Source organism: Mustela lutreola, chromosome 2 (genome assembly GCF_030435805.1).
Source record: "Mustela lutreola isolate mMusLut2 chromosome 2, mMusLut2.pri, whole genome shotgun sequence".
Lineage (NCBI taxonomy): Eukaryota > Metazoa > Chordata > Mammalia > Carnivora > Mustelidae > Mustela > Mustela lutreola.
The window spans coordinates 202,839,286-202,857,920 of NC_081291.1; the positions used below are offsets into that span (position 1 = coordinate 202,839,286).

Genomic DNA, 18,635 nt, shown 5'->3' on the forward strand with positions numbered 1-18,635 from the left:
CTACTTTCCTATGTATCTCTAAGAACTCTCTGCCATCTTTTGGGAAAAGTCATTCTTGTGAGGTTTTGGTGGTGGTGGTGGTGGTTGTCAATTTTGGTTTGGGTGATTTGTTTATCTACTCGGTTGCAGGGTCCATTCTTACTAACTTGATCACTTTTATCACTTAACTCCAACCTGTACCCATCATACTCAATATCTCACCTCTAATATTTGTTTATCTATGCTAATGTCAAAACATGCCATTTATTTTCATACATCTCCATGTTTGTTCACAGCATGTTCTGACTGAAATAAACTCCTTTCATCACCTGGAAAGTTTCTCATACTTCAATACTTTTCAAACATTGTCTTCTCTATCATGTCTTGCTTGACCACTAACTATTAATTTATATGCTTTTCCCACCTATCTGCTCAGGCCACACTAATTTTTACCACGAGTTAAGCAAACAGTTGCACTGCATTTCAGTTTCTAAGTTACATGTCTTATTCATCTCTCCCAATTCATATGAGTCCCCAGAGTAGAGAATTGTTTGCCTTTTTCATATTTGATCTTCACAACTGTTTGATAAAGTTTTTTAATAAAATTGTGCTAGAATAAAGGATGGTCCTGTATTTTTGCCCAATTTAGCCTTGGGCAAAAATATTTCTATAATATCAAAGGACTAGAAAATATTTTGAAAAGACAGTTAATTTATAACTTTGCCTTTGTGAACAAACTTATATAGGAAAAGACATTCTTAGGAAAGTATATAGAGTTTTATAATTATAAATACCATTTATATAATATACATGTTTACAATTTCCTTCCCATTATCAAACCTAATATCATCAATTAGCTAATTATCTTGCCCCAAATCAAATAGTAAACACAAATAAATAAATAAATAAATAAATAAATAAAAGTCTGGTTTATGTGTCCTGCTCTCTTAACTCACTTTCTCCCAAACAATACTTCCTAGTAGGGAGAAGGATTTGAAGGGAAATTTTGGATTATCATTTAGTTAATATATATGTCATATATATATACATACATAAAAATAGTTATACATGTAAAGAACATTTTAACATGAGAATCAAAATAACTAAAAAAATGGAGACACAGTGCTAAGAAATAGGTAATGTATAATACAACTTCACTCTTCTCCAAAGAAATTTCATAGTAAGCAAGAAACCATCTACATCAATATTGCTTAACTGAGTGTACCTAGAAAAAACATGATCACCTTATTAAAATGTATTGAAAATAGCTTGAGGACTTAAAACAGATGTAACCACAGTATGCTTTGTTAATATACTTGAATAATACTGAAAAATTATTGATGAATTTTACTTACAATATTTAAAATCTGAAAATTTCAGGGGCACCTGGGTAGCACAGTAGGTTAAATGTCCAACTCTTGGTTTTGGCTCAGGTCATGATCACGGGGCTGTAAGATTGAACTCTGAACTGGGCTCTAAGCTCAGCACGGAATCTGCATGAGTTTCTCTATCTCCCCCTCTATTCCTCTCCCCTCCCACCACATGCTCTGTCCCTCCTGCTCTCTCTAAAATAAATAAATATATATATTTTTAAATCTGAAAATATCCCTTTTAAATTAATGTGTGGATTCACAAACAGTATTATCAAGGATTATCAAGTATTAATCTCTGACATGAACTTTTATAATTTGTTTTTAAATTATTGAGAGAGCTCCCATAAACTCAATACATGCCCCTTTAATGCACAGCAAATTACTTGTAGGTGATCCTAAAAAATAAAAATATGTCAGACTGGTCACAATATACTTACAAATAGTGTAATTTCATACATTTATATACTTATAACTATAACTTTTCATTTTTATATATATTTTCCAAGATTTTGAATTTTAAAATCCTAAGATTCATTTCCCAAAATGCAATCCTTTCTAAAAAAAAACTCTGCAGTTTTCTTTTCCCTGGTAACAATGCTCTTTCACAGCCATACAAGATATTACTAGTACTGCATACTGTTTTTCTTAACATTGTTCATTGAAAACCGCATGCCTGAGGGACTCCTGGGTGGCTCAGTCATTAAGCACTTGCCTTTGGCTCTGGTCATTATACCAGGGTCCTAGGATTTAGCTCCACATCAGGATCCCTGCTCAGCAGGAAGCCTGCTTCTCTCTCTCCCACATCCTTCTCTTGCTGTCTCTTTCTGTAAAATAAACAGAATCTTAAGAAGGAAGGAAGGAAGGAAGGAAGGAAAGAAAGAAAGAAAGAAAGAAAGAGAAAAAGAAAGAAAAGAAAGAAAGAGAAGGAAAGTGCATGCCTGAAAATTCATGCTGTATCCGCAGATTTCATTTAGCTAGTTCACTAAGCAGTTAAATATCTGAATAATAAGAACTCGAGTGAACTTAAAAAGTTGCTAATAAGTGCATTTTGTCAGGAGTCTGAATGATGTAAATGATTTCATTATCTCATGAATACTAGACGCTGTCTAAAAGGGAACCAAATATGACAGAGAAAAGGTTAGAACACATAAGAGGTACAGTCTTTATTTTAGGGAGGAGGTTTTGATTCACTTAGAAATAATCTGTTGAAAGTTTCAATCTTATTTTTTATTTCAGTGAAGACAAATGTGTCTAAAATGCACAAAATAACTATAACAACAAAAGAAACAATAACGATCACAGCAACAACAAAAAAATCTGATGATCAGATAAAGAAGGCAAGTGAATTACGGAAGGGAATTTTAAAAAATAAATAAATAAAAATAAAAGAATATATTTTTATCCCAAACCAGGCAAAAGTTAATTTCATCCATCAGTACAATAAGAGAATTTTTAATAATTCTTTTGCTTTCATTTATTTTAACATTACTCTTACAAAGATCAAGACAGATTTTCATTTGACATACAGTAGTATAGGAATGACCAGAAAGATAACTTGCTACTTGAATAACAATTAAAAAAGGAATGATATTTAACCATGTTGAGTTCTAGTCACAGTGAAATGCACGTCTAAGAATGAAAATGATCTAAAACCTTAGGCCTTAATAAAGGTAATTTATCAAAAACAATAATAAAAATTCACTTGTAAAATGTAAATATGAATTTACAATTATTTTTATGCATCATTGTTCATAAAGGTTAGCAAAATTGAAATGTTTAAGTTTCTAAAATCAAGGAACGTTGTGGGTAAAAGTGGAAAAGTTCTATTTTTTTTTAAAAGAAAGTACTATAAACAAAAACAAAAATAAGAAGTTACTAAAACAAAGTGAGCATAAAGTAGTAAGTATAACACATGAAATAATAATGCATTTTTATGGTGCTTTGGAATTCCCAAACTATTTTCATAATATGATTCTCAAAGAATATTTTAGCTAGGATACATGAGAATTTTACCCACATTTTACCAATAATGTAACAGAATAAAATTGTAATCATGATTTAGTTATAGCTAATGCAGTGAGTGAACCACAAAATATGAACAATACATTGCTTTGCATTGTGTCTATCAAAGTATAAATATGTCATAAAAGTTACCTGTTTATAATTTATATGAAAAACATGTATCTTAGGAGAGTACACTCCATTTTTTTCTAGATGTACGCAATACAGAAGCAATAATAAAAGTACCTTAGAGGGTACAAAGAATATAAAATCCAATTACAGTGGCTCTTGAATTTGCTGCTTGATTTTTAAATTTTTTAAATTAATGGAAAATGGTATTTTTAATCCTCCTTGCTGAGGCAATTTGTAACAATGTCCTCCTTCTTTCTAATTGATACAGTTATTAACCAGACACTGGAAACCTTAGAAGTCCAAACCTTTATTTCAAACAGGGCAATTAAATATGAATTAAAATGGAACAGATCCATCAATTCAAGAATGAACCCCAGGCACCATAAATGCAGGAGGCCCATGGTCATGACGCAGAGAGAAATGTGGTATTTGGAGAAATGGAAATAGTGTGAGATATTGTGTTCAGACTGAAATATCTGTGGTTTTAACACTTCCCTTTTAACAGCGAATTTTATAATATAAATAAATCAAAACTTACTTTTTAAATTTGTGATTATGTCTACCAAGCTGACCTGAAAGTCATGTTTTTTTCAAATATACATACATTTTTGTTTTTATTTATTTATTTATTTCTATGTTTTTACTATGTTATGTTATTCACTATACAGTACATCATTAGTTTTTGAAGTAGTGTTCCATGATTCATTGTGTATACCACTCAGTGCTCCATGCAATATGTGCCCTCCTTAATATTCTCCACCAGGCTCACACACCCTGCCCCTCTCCCCTCTAAAACCCTCAGTTTGTTTCCCAGATTTCATGGTCTCTCACGGTTCATCTCCCCCTTTCACCTCCCCCCCTTCGTGTTTCCCTTCCTTCTCCTAATGTTTGGAATGATTTTTTTCTAAATGACTAAAATACATAAATATCACATTTACACATGCCTGATTCCCCATTTAGTTTAGATGAAGACTATCAAGTCCAAAGACAAATCTCACATGATTTAGGTTCTGTTTAACAAGTCAGTGTTCCCAGTAGGGATTACAAAGCCTTATCATTGCATAATAAGACATTTCTCTTGAAATTGCAAAACTTACTAAAACTTGTTAAACTTATTACAACCTGTATAACTTTAAAAAAAATTTTTTTTTAAATTATTTTGTTGAACCAGTCTAGACCCTTGTCTCATTCCTATACTTTTGCTCTTTCTGCTACACTTTTTTTTCTTTTTAAGATTTTATTTATTTATTTGACAGACAGAGATTACAAGTAGGCAGAGAGGTAGGCAGAGAGAGAGAGGGAAGCAGGCTCCATGCTAAGCAGAGAGCCCCATGTGGGACTCAATCCCAGGACCCTGAGATCATGACCTGAGCAGAAGGCAGAGGCTTAACCCACTGAGCCGCCCAAGCACCCCTCTGCTACACCTTTTTATTCTTTGTTAATTTGGGGGATCCTAGGAGAAAATCACAAAACATAAATTTAATTTACCAATTTAAGATAATTCCCAAATCTGTAAGTGACAGGTAATTTTTTGAAAATAGCTCATCTAACAACACAATGACAAACTGTGTAAAATCCTTAAGGATGGTAGGTGGTTTTTAAATTAGAGCAGTATCTTTTTTTTTAAGGATGCATTACCCTAGTGTGTGCCTTCTATAATGCAAGATTAACATTATCCTGGTGAAAGCCCTTACTATTCACTGTATGCCCTTGATAATATAAAAGTCTTACTCTTTTGTTCGTTGGCTGGATTGTTTGGAAATTAATGAATAAAATTAAATTTTAGGAACTTGCATTTTTTAAGTAAAAAAAGACTTAAAAGAATGTATAAACCTAAAGATTTATGTTAATTTTTATTATTTCGATTTTAGCACATAACAGGAAGCCCATTTAGTTCTACACTAATTAGGCTGGTACTCAATGAAAGTTTGTGAAGCATAAATGGTTTGATAGTCCTTTTTTTTTTTTTTTAAACTATGCAGCCACAAAGTCTTTAGATAATCCAGATGTCTGATTTTGAAGTAGCTGGGTATCATGGCTTAGATGGAACCCAGCTGCAAAAAGCTACTTGCTTCACCTCTTTTCAGATAAGACATATATATGTCAACATATATGTGAATGGATTTACACCCAGATTTTCCATAGATCCAACTGATGTTTGAAAGTGTGTTACTCTGAGCAGGATGAAGAAAGTATGTTTAAGCAGGAGAAAAGTAAACCTACTGTGATTTTGGAGGATATAGTACCTAGAAATGTTATGAGAAACACCAAAAGGTTTTTGAATATCTTCTTGTCTTTATTTTTTATTTATTTATTTTTTTAAAAGATTTTATTTATTTATTTGACTGACAGAGATCACAAGTAGACAGAGACACAGGCAGAGAGAGGAGGAAGCAGGCTCCCCGCTGAGCAGAGAGCCCAATGCGGAACAGGATCCCAGGACCCTGGGATCATGACTTGAGCCGAAGGCAGAGGCTTTAACACACTGAGGCACCCAGGCGCCCCTCTTCTTGTCTTTAATACACTGTTTACTTACTGATATTTAGGAATATCTCTTACAGAAATAACTACCACTATTCTGGGAGGAAAAATGAAATCTCCATTTTTAGGACCTATTAGATTAAAAACAAATTTTTTTTTCTTCGTGTTTTTATTACTTTTCCAAGTCTGAAAGTCATTATTAATCTACTTGGAGACGATTATATGTACACATTGGAAAAATTAAATAAAATGCTAAACTATTTAAGGAGCCAAAAAACAAGGCTGCTTTTATGAATATAGTATACAGATTTTTGAAAAACTAGTATTATCAAATGTAATAAATTTCATGGAAAATTAATTCAGTGTTTTAGTTGTGAGTTGATTTCTATAGCAGAAACATGAAGACATGCATGTGACAAATTTATAATGAAGTTCTTTTTTCTTATTTTAATGCTTTGATTTTATGTATTTATTTCACTTAGGATATGATTGCTTAAAGGTTGGGGACTTGTATTAGTTCAGCTTGCCAATTTATAAATTTCATGGGATAGAAGGTTAGGTGGGAGGGAAATTATACAAATTCAGTCAGCCTGATTCTCCTATTTGCTTTCAATAATAAAATATATACCAAAAAATAGGTGTTTAAACTTTGTAATTCTTATTTTTTATTAAATTCTAATATAAAATCCCCTTTTTCAAAGAGCAATACAAAATGATCACTAAAAAGAGAGCTAATAGCAAAAATACATAAATAAATGACTTATATTGTTGTACATCATTTAAATAGTTCTTCCTCCTCTATCAGTGTGGGGAAAAAATAGACATTTTCTGTAAGAAAACTATACATTTTAATTTATTTACTATGTTATTCCTCTCTTGATTATTTGATGATCTACAAAATACATCTAACACAGGTATAAAGAATATAAACCTGAAGTCAAATAGTCTTAATTTGTACTGACCTAATTTCAAGGGTTATCCTATGATTTAAGCCACAGTACTCTCTGGACCTCAGTTTTCTTATCTGTAAAGTAGAGCTGATAACATTGTTTTCTTGTGTAAGGGAGTTGTAAAAATTATCATAACATATCATTTATTGTAAAGCATATGTGTAAATACTCTGGAAAGCTAAAAATGAAAAGTTGAACTTAAAATCCTTTAAATGATTGCTATGTTCAGTTTCAATTATTTCAATAATTAAAACTGTAATTAACTTAAAAAGAAAGTATTTTCTGTATGTTACTGAAAAATAAATCATTAGTCCCCCCAAAAAACCTAGTGATATAATTTTACATGTAGTCATGATTTTGTTTGTGAAAAAGCTAAAGACAAGTAAGTTCATTTCCCCATCAGAGTAAATAAGTGTCAGAAAAAATAAAAATAAAATAAAAACATTAGAAAATTTGGCTGTCATAGTTATTATAACCTAACTTCATGAGCTGTTAGAAAATATTATCATTTAAATACATTCTTACACCAATTAAAAAAAACCCATAACTTTCAAAAGAAAATTACAAATCTATTACATAAGCCTATTTACTATACATTCTATCCTCTGCAATGACAAGAAATACTTGATTTCCCATAAAAATACCTTCAAGTTACCTTCAACATTTATAATCATGAGTTAAAAAGATATAATTTTGTTTCACTAGAGAAAAATGTAATAGCTATTTTAGTATCAGTATTCTTTTACCATAAGGTGTTTTACAAATATGTTTCTAAGAGCTTTTCTAAAGATGGAGATGAAACGGATCAATATACTGGTTTAATGCTAAAAGGTCATAAATAAAATATTTATCATTTAAAAGCTAACTAGCTAAGCCTAAGTAAAAATTACTGTATTTCCAAGAGACTAATCAATGGTTAATAAGAGAAAGTGTCCCACATTAGAGTGCTAATGAAAGAAATATGTTTATAGACTAGTTTAACTTTAGATGGTCTTTTTTTTCCACTAAAACCTCATTTCCCTGGAATTTTACACTAGCAAAACAATAGTAGCAGCAATAACAACAACAACAACAACAATAATAATACAGCCAATACTTGTTAGATGTTCACTCTGTGCTGGGCAATAAATGCTAAAGGTATTAGGTACATTATTATATTCACAGAAGTCTTTCCAAAAACCCCATAATCTAGTTTGTGATTGTTGTTGTTTCTGTAATTTTCCTCATTTTAATAAAGTGGCATCGCAGTCTTAGAGAAGTTAGCAGCCTCACCCAAGGATATACAGCAATATGTGGTAGACACCAGGTTTAGGGCATTAAAGTAGAAATCCAATCTCTTCATCCTTAAAAAAAAAAAAGTAAATAAAGGGGTGACTGGGCAGCTCAGGTTTTAATCCCAGGGTCCTGAATTCAAGCCCTGCACTGGGCTATGTTGGGTATGAAGCCTAAGTTGAGAGAGAGAGAGAAAGAAAGAAAGAAGAAAGAAAGAAAGAAAGAAAGAAAGAAAGAAAGAAAGAAAGAAAGAAAGAAAGAAAGAAAGAAAGAAAAGGAAAGGAGGAAGGAAGGAAGGAAGGAAGGAAGGAAGGAAGGAAGGAAGGAAGGAAGAAAGAAAATGAAGATCTAATAATGGGCAAGGGAGATCATCATTGATCTGTGGGATTTATTGCCTGGAACCATTCTGTATGTGAGAGGAACCTAAGTGAAGTAGCAGAGAAGTGATTAGTTTAAAGCAGAGGGTTATTCAGTCAATACGTCCAGAGGGTCTAATCCCAATCAGATTTGTAAATTCAACTCTTTTCTGAGCTTTGGTTTTTGAATCATGTGCAATATATAAAAATGAATTCCTGTGGATTTTGAAAAAAAAAATTTTAGCTTTGCATGCAATCAAAGAAATTTCATAAGTGAATTGTCCTTATTATATTGTAATGGTACATTCAGGTAAGAATCATTTTTATTTAAAAATGGATAATGGAATAAAATGTAGAAAATGATTGTTTTAATTATTAAAAGCCTGGTTTGCTTAACATATTATTTTTATAGCATGAGACACTAGTTTTTTTTTTTTCAATCTTACCTATATATATATCTTTGAAAATTGATAAATAACATTTAGACTCTCACTCTCCATTTGCATATTGGAACTTTGCAGAAAACAACAACAACAACAATTCCCATGGTTGGAAAATACTTTTGTCTCCAGTCTTCCCTCAAAGTGGGTTCATGTGATAAGAGAACAGTGCTATGGAAACTAGTAATTTCTCTAGATCTTAGCTGGGCAATATTCCTAAATATTATAGCTGGGCTAATATATCTTAGCTGGGCAATACTCCTAAATAGTATGATAATGTATGATGGGGAATGGAGATTCTGAGAATGGCAGGAAAAAACTAATTTTCCTCCAACACAATTACATGTTTGTTTCCTGTTTTTCTTTATCAGAAATAAAAGAATTATAATCAAAAGTATATTTGCTTGGGCATGAAAGTTTCAAGTATGTTGATAAGATCCTTAAGGAATTCTCACCTGCAACTTCACAGAGATGCTACAGAAGCATCTCCATGTTCCAGCACAGGCCAACCACAAGATCGCCTTGGGAAAGTGCCAGGAACCATGTCACAGATAGATATATTATATATATATATATATATATTATATAATATATATTATATTATATATTATATAATATATATATAGATATAGATATATAGATATATATAGATATATTTAATAAAAGATGTATTTCCTGGGAATAAAAATAAAACAAATATAGATGTGAGGTTCAGTCATTTGGTAGAAAAATCAACTAGGATTCAGACAGGTGTGTCATCATTCAGCACCAGCTTGTTGACTTGAAATAAAAAGTTATACTGATTCCTTCAGATCACAATCTTTTCATTATTCAAATGTTACACTGAATTCTAAAAATATAACTTAGAAAAACTTGGTTTTGCATATGTATTTTATCAGAAGTGATTTTCTCCAAATGAAGTCTACATCTCTCCCTGTCACTTGTATTACACACATTTTACATACTTAAGATGCTATTATGATGCTAAGTAATAAATGTATTTTATCGTTAAAAAAGATGATTATAATTTTATAATGTTATGTAAGCAAATGCTAACCCAGTTGGGTTAAGAATCATTTTTAATAGGGGCACTTGGGTGGCTCAATGGGTTAAACATCTGCCTTGAGCTCAAGGCATGATTCCAGAGTCCTGGAATGCAGCCCCATGTGGGGCTTCCCACTAGGCAGGAAGCCTGCTTTTCCCTTTCCCTCTGCCTGCCACTCCCCCTGCTGGGTGTACTCTCTCTCTCTGTCAAATAAATAATTTTTTTAAAGGTGTCATTCTCTAAAACTGTCTTACAAGAATTCTTTTTGTCCCTCTAGATAACATAGTATCACCAGTTTAACCTCTTTCCATGGTACTTACTTTTGTGCCAACACAGCAGTGGCTGTGTAGTCTACACTTATCTTCAACTATAGTTATAAAACACTTCATTCATTTTCACTACCACTGTCCTTAATGCCATTTCTACCGTGTCTGTCAGCATATTCCACCCTACTCCCAGCCATCTCTTTCATGGATAATTTCTGTATTACTTCTAGCAGTTCTTGCAACCACCTGTCAAGGAAAACTGACTCCCATCATCCCCTACCTTCCCATGATGCGCTTCAGAAAGGTCATAAGCATCATAGTTCTACAAAAGTTTGCCTCTCTTCTAAAATGATTTATGAAAATACTAACTGAAAAAAATGCAAGTAAACCATTTGTTCTAAAGTGACGATTTTTCAAAATATTTCAAAATATAGCGATTTTTAAAATGTGTTCTCTGTCAAAACAAAGTGCTTAGAGCACACATAGTTTGCAAGTTTAAGTCTTAAAGCTAAGATGATTCCATATGGAACATTTACTTAATCTTCTTTTACAGGAGTTTTGACTATATTTTCCTTTTAACAATGTGATGATCCATTAGTGGTTGTGACTTTCTGATAGAGTACAGTTGGGGATGTGATAATATTCATTATATTCCCTTCAGGGAATCAAGAAGGATATTGGAAAGAGAGCTACTTCAGAATTTTTCTTTTTTTTTTTTTTTCTTTTTCTAAATGAAGTCTGAAAAAATATTGCAAATCATTCACATGTCAGTTGCTTAAAAAACTGTTTGAAAGCCAGAGAATGGTTCCCAACAATTATGAAATAAAAAACGGACCAGTGATTATCACTTTTTTCCCAACTCTGTCATTAAGATTTATTTTCAAAATAACTGTCTATTTTTTTCTCATTTTGCAGCTTAGTAAAATTATTTTCTTTTATTTTTTAAGATACGCTTTTTAATGGTCTTGGGCTTGGAGCAGTCATTGGCCTGGGCGTGGCGGCGCTCTTGCTAATCCTTGTGGTAACGGACGTCAGCTGCTTCTTTATTAGACAATGCGGGTTATTGATGTGCATCACGAGGAGAATGTGCGGGAAGAAAAGTGGCTCTAGTGGGAAAAGTAAAGAACTCGAAGAAGGCAAAGCTGCATACCTGTAAGTAGCATTCGCAGCGCGTTACAGTACACGAGTGCCATAGTCAAGCTTGCATACTTTCTTCGCGGACTTTTTTTCTGAGCAAAGAGCTTGGCTCTAAGACCCTTGGACACTGTACTGTCTGCTTTCTGACTTTAAGCCTTCATGACCTTAAATATAACATGTTAGAGAGCCAAATGCTTTTGAAAACAGATTATTAAGAAATAAATCTAAAAATAGGATCCACACCAAAAAAATAATCACTGTTATGATTTAAATAGAATTAGAAAAAAAAAAAAGAAATACAGACAGTAGTACAAATGTATTTATGATTTCTCCTACCATTTTTCAGTTTATACTGAATAAAAGAAGGACACCAGCAGTAATCTGAGTTAAAAACAGGTAAACTGAGTAAAAATGTAAATTATGGCAATTCCTTCAAATGCAAGAGATCACTACATAGAAGTTTCAAGGTTGAATAGAGCTGTTGTATGAGCTATGCAATACATTAGTATGGATTCTGTACTTAATCTTCCAAATTTTGATCAAAAGCTGACTATATGTTAGAATTTTGCACTCTCTGTTGGCATCTCATTCAATTAGAATATGAATTCCCCAAAAATACATAGAGCTGAATTCTATAGAAAAGTCCTTTCTCATGTAAAAGGGCAGCTAGCAGGAGGTTTAAATACTTTTTGTTTTGTTCAGTGGTGTTTTGCTAAATTTGAATCTAATCTCAAAAGTACAATAGGCTCAATGTAAAGACAAGTTAGAAGGCACAGGAGAGCATGCGTACTCACATGTAATATAAACACACAATGTATATGTGTATGTGTGTTTGTATACATATACATATGTGTGTATATTAAACCTGTAATCAAAAATAACTATTCTTAAGAATTAAGAACATTTCCTCTACTTTTTTAAATATTACACTCTTTCTGTAACACGTCTAAAACATACAACAGAGTTAAAAGAATTTTATAGTCAACAACCATTTATCAACTACTTGGATTCTATAAAAAATATTTCATTATATTTCTCTTATCCCATATTTATCTGTCCCTCAATCCATTATTTTACTTGCATTTCAAAGGTATCCATACACTTAACCCCTACACAGTTCAACTTGCTTATCGTTGCATGCAGTTCAAAATTTGTTAATGTTTTCTTTAGGTAAAACTTGCATAGAGTAAAATGCATAAAATATTCTGTTTGATGAGTTTTGACAAATGTTCATATCTGTATAACCTAAGCCTTACCAAAATTCAGAAACTTAGCATCATCCTTAAAATTTCTTTAATGTTTCTACCCAGACAACTCATATTCCTCCCCCTGTCCCACAGAACTACTACCCTGATGTTTTTCATCATAAATAATTTTTAGCTTTATAGAACTTGATAGAAATTGATTGTTGTAATGTTTACTCTTTTTATGTCTAGCTTCTTTCATTCAGTCATGTTTTAAGATTCATTCATGGTGTTCTGTTTATCAGTAAGTCATTTATTTTTATTGTTGAGTCATTTTTATTTGTTTTTCTGTACATACATTTAGGCATGTAGAACCTCGTGTATTAATTTCTAGGCTTAGCAATATAGGAGAATCTATTCTTTACAAGCTGCATTGTTTTATGTTTGTTTGTTTTGTTTATATCTCTAAGCCTATTTCAATTCTACTACACAATTCATCCACGATTACTTCTTATGGATTCTTTATAAGGGATATTTTCACTTCATGGGATGCTAAATTAGGTAACATACATTTTCATTTCAAAAAAACATTAGATTCATTTCACAATCAAAATGCCACCTACTTACTTGTTGGACACAGAACACAACAAAGAACAAACAAATCAGGCTCTACTTCACACTTGAATGGAATAGTAATGTGTGCCATAGCAAATAGAGTGGGATCAATTCACAATCCAGTATCTCCTACTTTCCTCATTAGAACAAATTCTGCTTTTTAATTACCTGCTGTGCTTTTACATTGTTTTATTAACTAAATAAATATATACCAAACTCAATATTAATTTTTTTCACAAATTGAGAAAAAAAATATATGTATAGATTGATACATTGATTTTATTTATTTGAGAGAGAGAGAGAGAGCTGGAAGAGGGCAGAGGGTGAGGGAGAGAGAAAGAATCCCAAGGAGACTCCACACTGAGCACAGGGCTCCATCCAGACCTTGATCTTACAACCTGAGATCATGACCCGATCCAAAACCAAAAGTCAGACACTTACTGACTAAGCGACCAGGGCATTCCCAATAAGTGTTTAAGGATTACTTTAGCTACTTTTGAAGAATGAATTACTGGAAGGTTGATAGGTGTAGAGGAAAGATTTAGAATCAGAGAGAGTTAGTGGGAGGATCTTGAAATACTCCAGGTAAAAAATTATATTCTTTTGGACCAAAGTATTAGTTCTGTGGTCATATACAAATGTATGGAGTCTAGAGATAGCTGAGGTAGAGTCAACTACTGTTGATTGATTTGACTCTGGGGTGAAAGAAAGAGAAATCATGTTTTCTCTTAATTAACTGGAGGGATATTGGTGACTATGTGCAAAACAATGAGGTATATTCAAGTTCTGTCATTTGTTTTTATTTCACTCTATTAATTGGTAAATTATCCATCAACACTTTGGTTTGTAGGTCCTGCTGGGTTTAATTAACCTTAAAGAATTGGGAAGATGAAAGCATGGAGTTCATTCTGTGTTTGTTATCCATCATAACTTTTTACATCATCATTTCCCCTGCTTTGGGAAAATGCTTTTCAACTCTTTTTCAAAAATTCATTGTTTGAATTGGGAAAATATTGTACATATTTTTTTCAAAAATATTATATAAAATCACAATGGGAAATAGAATTTAGCTGATTTGATGGATTGACCTCTACTGGCCTCTAAACATGATCGGAAGTATGCTTAGACTAGTACTTTCATGTTATTACAATTACAGGACTATGCAGATTTATTATATAGTATGTTAATTACACACTTAGAATATTCTTGTTTAAAGAATATCAAGTTCCAGAAAAGAGAAATTAAAGTCAGTGGCATACAGAATGTCTTTCAGGTAAAGTTTTAGAATATTCCATTATTTGGCTCTAATAAATTTAAATTAAACTTACATTTATCTTGCATTCTCTTTTATCTAATAAAAATAGTGAATTATTTCTACTTTATCAAACTATGCTTATACTCTTGTTCACCCAAGCATTAATTTGAGCTAATAAATATTTATTGAACACCTACATAGTCAAGCACTGTTCTAAGCCACAGAGATATAACTATGAGGAAAAGTAAACTAGTCCCTTTCATCATCTAGCTTTTATTCTGCTGGGAAAAACATATCAGTTAAAAAACAATCAAATGGATGAATAAATAAGTAGTTTTTAATGCTACGTGTAAAAAAAAAAAAAAAGATTTTCCTGGTTAAACTTAGGATGTAAAGGAAATAGAATATTGAAAACTAATAGAAAGTAACTAGCCGAAATATACGTGTGTGTGTGTGAAAATGCCTTTTCAATGTACAGAGAGATATCCAAACCAGCTTCCTCTACTGCCACATGAGGGAAGGCAAATGCATAACTCCAGTCCACTCCAGCCATCCTGACTCACTTAAGAGGGGTGACCCTGAGAAGAAATTGTGAAGTTTAGAGTTCAGGGGATCAGACTTACTAATGACTGAGGCCTAATGACAGGACTATTGAAGGTACTCTCTCCACACCCCACTTTACCACCACATTACTGAATGCCTATACTTAGCAGTTCCTTCTAAAATGTACATCATGTCCCAATATCAAGGAAAACTATAAGGTATACTCAAGGCAAAAGATAAGATAAGCATCAGGGCCAGATTCAAAAAAAGGCAGAGATGTTGGAATTATCAGACCAAGGTTTTTTTTTTTAAGTATATGATAAATATGGTGAGAACCCTGTAGGACAGCATGCAAGAAGGGATGGGCCATAGCAGAGAAATGGAAATTCTGAAAAAGAATCCAAAAGAAATGCTAGAGACCAAAAAGATCCTGATAGAAATGAAGAATGCCCCTGACGATCTTACTAGTAGACTACACATGGCTGAAAAAAGAATCTCTGAGCTTTGAAGAGATCTTAATAGAAGATACCAAAACTTAAAAGAAAACAGAGGAGCACCTGGGTGGCTAAGTGGGTTAAGCATCCGACTCTTGAATTCAGGTCAGGTCATGATCTCAGGTCATGAGATAGAGCCCCATGTTGGGCTCTACGCTGGGCATGGAGCTTGCTTAAGATTGTCTCTCTCCCTTCCTCTCTCTGGCCCTCCCCACCTCTCTCTAAAAAAAAACAAAAAAGCAAAGAGAATAAAGATGGAAAAAAATCCACAGAATAAAGTAGTATCCCACAATATCAAATACCATAATGCATTTATCCTTGTCTTTCATGACAATTTGGGTGAAACTTTCAATATTTTATCATATTAAAGTATGATATGTGGTTTGAATTTAACTTTTACATAAATCTTATTGTAAATGTACATTATGTTCTTAGACATGGAATGTAAATCAAAATTGAAAAATACTGACAAATTGCCCACAAAATGCTATACGCATTCATACTCCTAATAAAATCAGAGAATATATATTTCTATATAGTTTCTCAAACACTAAATATTATCAATTTTTATTTCTTAATATAATAAGTGAAAGATACCATTTAAAATTTTCATTTTTCTGATCCAGGTAAATTCTGAACTTATTTGTTTTATGATTCCACTTTGGTCACTTTATTTCTTCTGGGAATTTCTTTTTTTTTTTTTCTTTTTAAAGATTTTATTTATTTATTTGACAGACAGAGCTCACAAATAGGCAGAGAGGCAAGCAGAGGGAGAGGGAGAAGAAGAAGCAGGCTCCCCTCTGAGCAGAGAGCCCGATGTGGGGCTCAAACCCCGGACCCTGGGATCATGACCTGAGCCGAAGGCAGAGGCTTGAACCCACCGAGTGACCCAGCCACCCCTCTTTTGTGGATTTCTTGTTCATATTCTGCACACATGTCCATGGAGTTATTCAACTTTTCTCTTACTTTCTAATTATATAATGTGACCCTTAATTATTTGATGTTGTATTTGTTGCTAATATTTTTCCCCAGTCTATCCCAAAGTTTGAATTTTGCTTTTGATGCCATTAATTATATGAATCTTTCCATTTTTATTTCAAAACTTATGAATTTTATAAATATTTATTTCTTATGTGCTTTGAGATATTTTCGTTTTGTTTTCCCTCCATTTGTTTAAGTTGCAAGTTTTAGTAATGTATTTCCTAGCACTAAATCCTCCTTGCCTTCTTGCCTTCCTAGAATACTGAAGACAGTTATTGATTAAGTCCTGCTTAATCAAAGTCCTGCTTAATTAATGTCAGGCACTATTCTAAAAACTGTAGAAATTAATTTGGTGTCATTATCATCTCTGGTTTACTATCCAGGCAACAGGACAGAGAAATGCTTATGCAGTGAGTTAGTGAGAGTCAGCTAGTTTGGTCCCAGGGCATATCCTCTTAACTATTCTGCTCTGCTTGTCATTTCTTGCTTAATAATCAGTTCTAGAAACCTGGCAGGAATTTATTTAGTTTTTACCAGTCTATACATTGTGAATTGTCCATAAACCATGGCATACTTTTTTATGACAATTTAAATAAAATATTGCTTTATCACTTTTTACAATTCCACAGAAAATATCAGTAATAATTCTGATATCACTTCAAGAATGATTAAATATAATTTATAAAGGATGGGAATTAGACTCATGTAAATTATTAGTGTGCTTCAGATATTATCACCGAAGGGCAAGTAAAATATGCATTTCAGGCACGCCTGGGTGGCTTAGTGGGTTAAAGCCTCTCCCTTCAGCTCAGGTCATGATCCCAGGGTCCGGCTTCCTTCTCTCTTTCTGCCTGCCTCTCTGCCTACTTGTGATCTCTGTCTGTCAAATAAATAATAAAATCTTTAAAAAATATGCATTTTAATACTCCTTGTAGTATTTACTGTAATAGAAGATATTGGAAACAACCTAAATGTCTGTTGGTTGGACACTAGCCAAATATATGGTGGTGCATACATATGATGGGATAATATGTGCCATGAAAAAGAAGAGGCAGCTCTAAATATTCTAGTATTCATTGAAAAGGCAAAATTATATTCAGTCAGTATGTACCATTTGTTTAAAAGTAACTCCTTGCATTTGTATGCATATATGCTAGTATATGAATAGAAGGAATGTCTCTGGAACACACAATTTGAAAGTGTCCTTGTCTTTATGATAGGTAACTAAATATCCCGTAAACAGGAAATGACAGGGAGGTATACTTTTCTCTATATATCTTTTGAAGAATTCTCTAATATATGAATAGACCAGTTAGTTAAAAATGTAAAAGATTACTAAAAACAAAAATAAGGATTTTAAGACAACGCACCATGTTCTCTTATAACACTTTAACTTCCTTTTAGTAATATCTATCTTATCATTTCCAGTTTAAAGTGGTTTGCTAACATTTTCAATAAGGAGTATACAATTAAAATCCAAATCCGCCATCTTATTTTTTTTGCATTCTGTTTTGTTTAATCCATACCCATAGATCTGCACCTGTTGTTAATATAATTAAACATAAAATCCAACCTTTTGAGTCACTTTTTTGCTCAGAATCATCAATAGCCACATTTTTCCAAACAGTATCATCATCTATGTCATTAATAGCATTGATATTATGAAGAATTGTTTAAAAGAATCAATTGCAGAATAACAACAGCAAACAAAACATCATCAAACTAAAATTTAATTATGGTGGGCTCTTTAATTATCTTTACTACTATAGAGATCTTGCTTCCTTGAAGTCCCTATTCAGGTTGATGAACATTTCCTAATTGCCAGTTCTCAAAAATATTTACATTTTAGAGGTATAAAGGGTTGTTCACTACCAATTCTGAATTATAGAGTTCTAGATTTTCTTCCATTTCTACTGACACTGACTCTTCAGATTTCGATGTGCTTATATGTGAAGGACCTACAGAGTCAGCATTTTTAAGATCTGTGCCATTGTTGGTTTTTTTTTTGTTGTTGTTTGTTTAATTTCTTTGTTGTGTACTGCTAGTATACTTGATTTTTAAGAACTAATTTTAATGTCATATATCTATCATTACAATACTAAATATATTTAATGTGCCCAGTGCTCCATCA

The 18,635-nt window shown here is 32.4% G+C and overlaps 1 protein-coding gene across 1 annotated transcript in view; it reads left to right on the top strand.

The window, feature by feature from the left end:
- The window catches only part of NCAM2 (neural cell adhesion molecule 2), a 514,403-nt gene that overhangs the window by 484,472 nt on the left and 11,296 nt on the right, over nt 1-18,635 (top strand). The window contains exon 16 of the mRNA XM_059164507.1: nt 11,243-11,447. Within this exon, the coding sequence (XP_059020490.1) occupies nt 11,243-11,447 (205 nt within the window). The remainder of the gene's footprint in view (nt 1-11,242; nt 11,448-18,635) is intronic.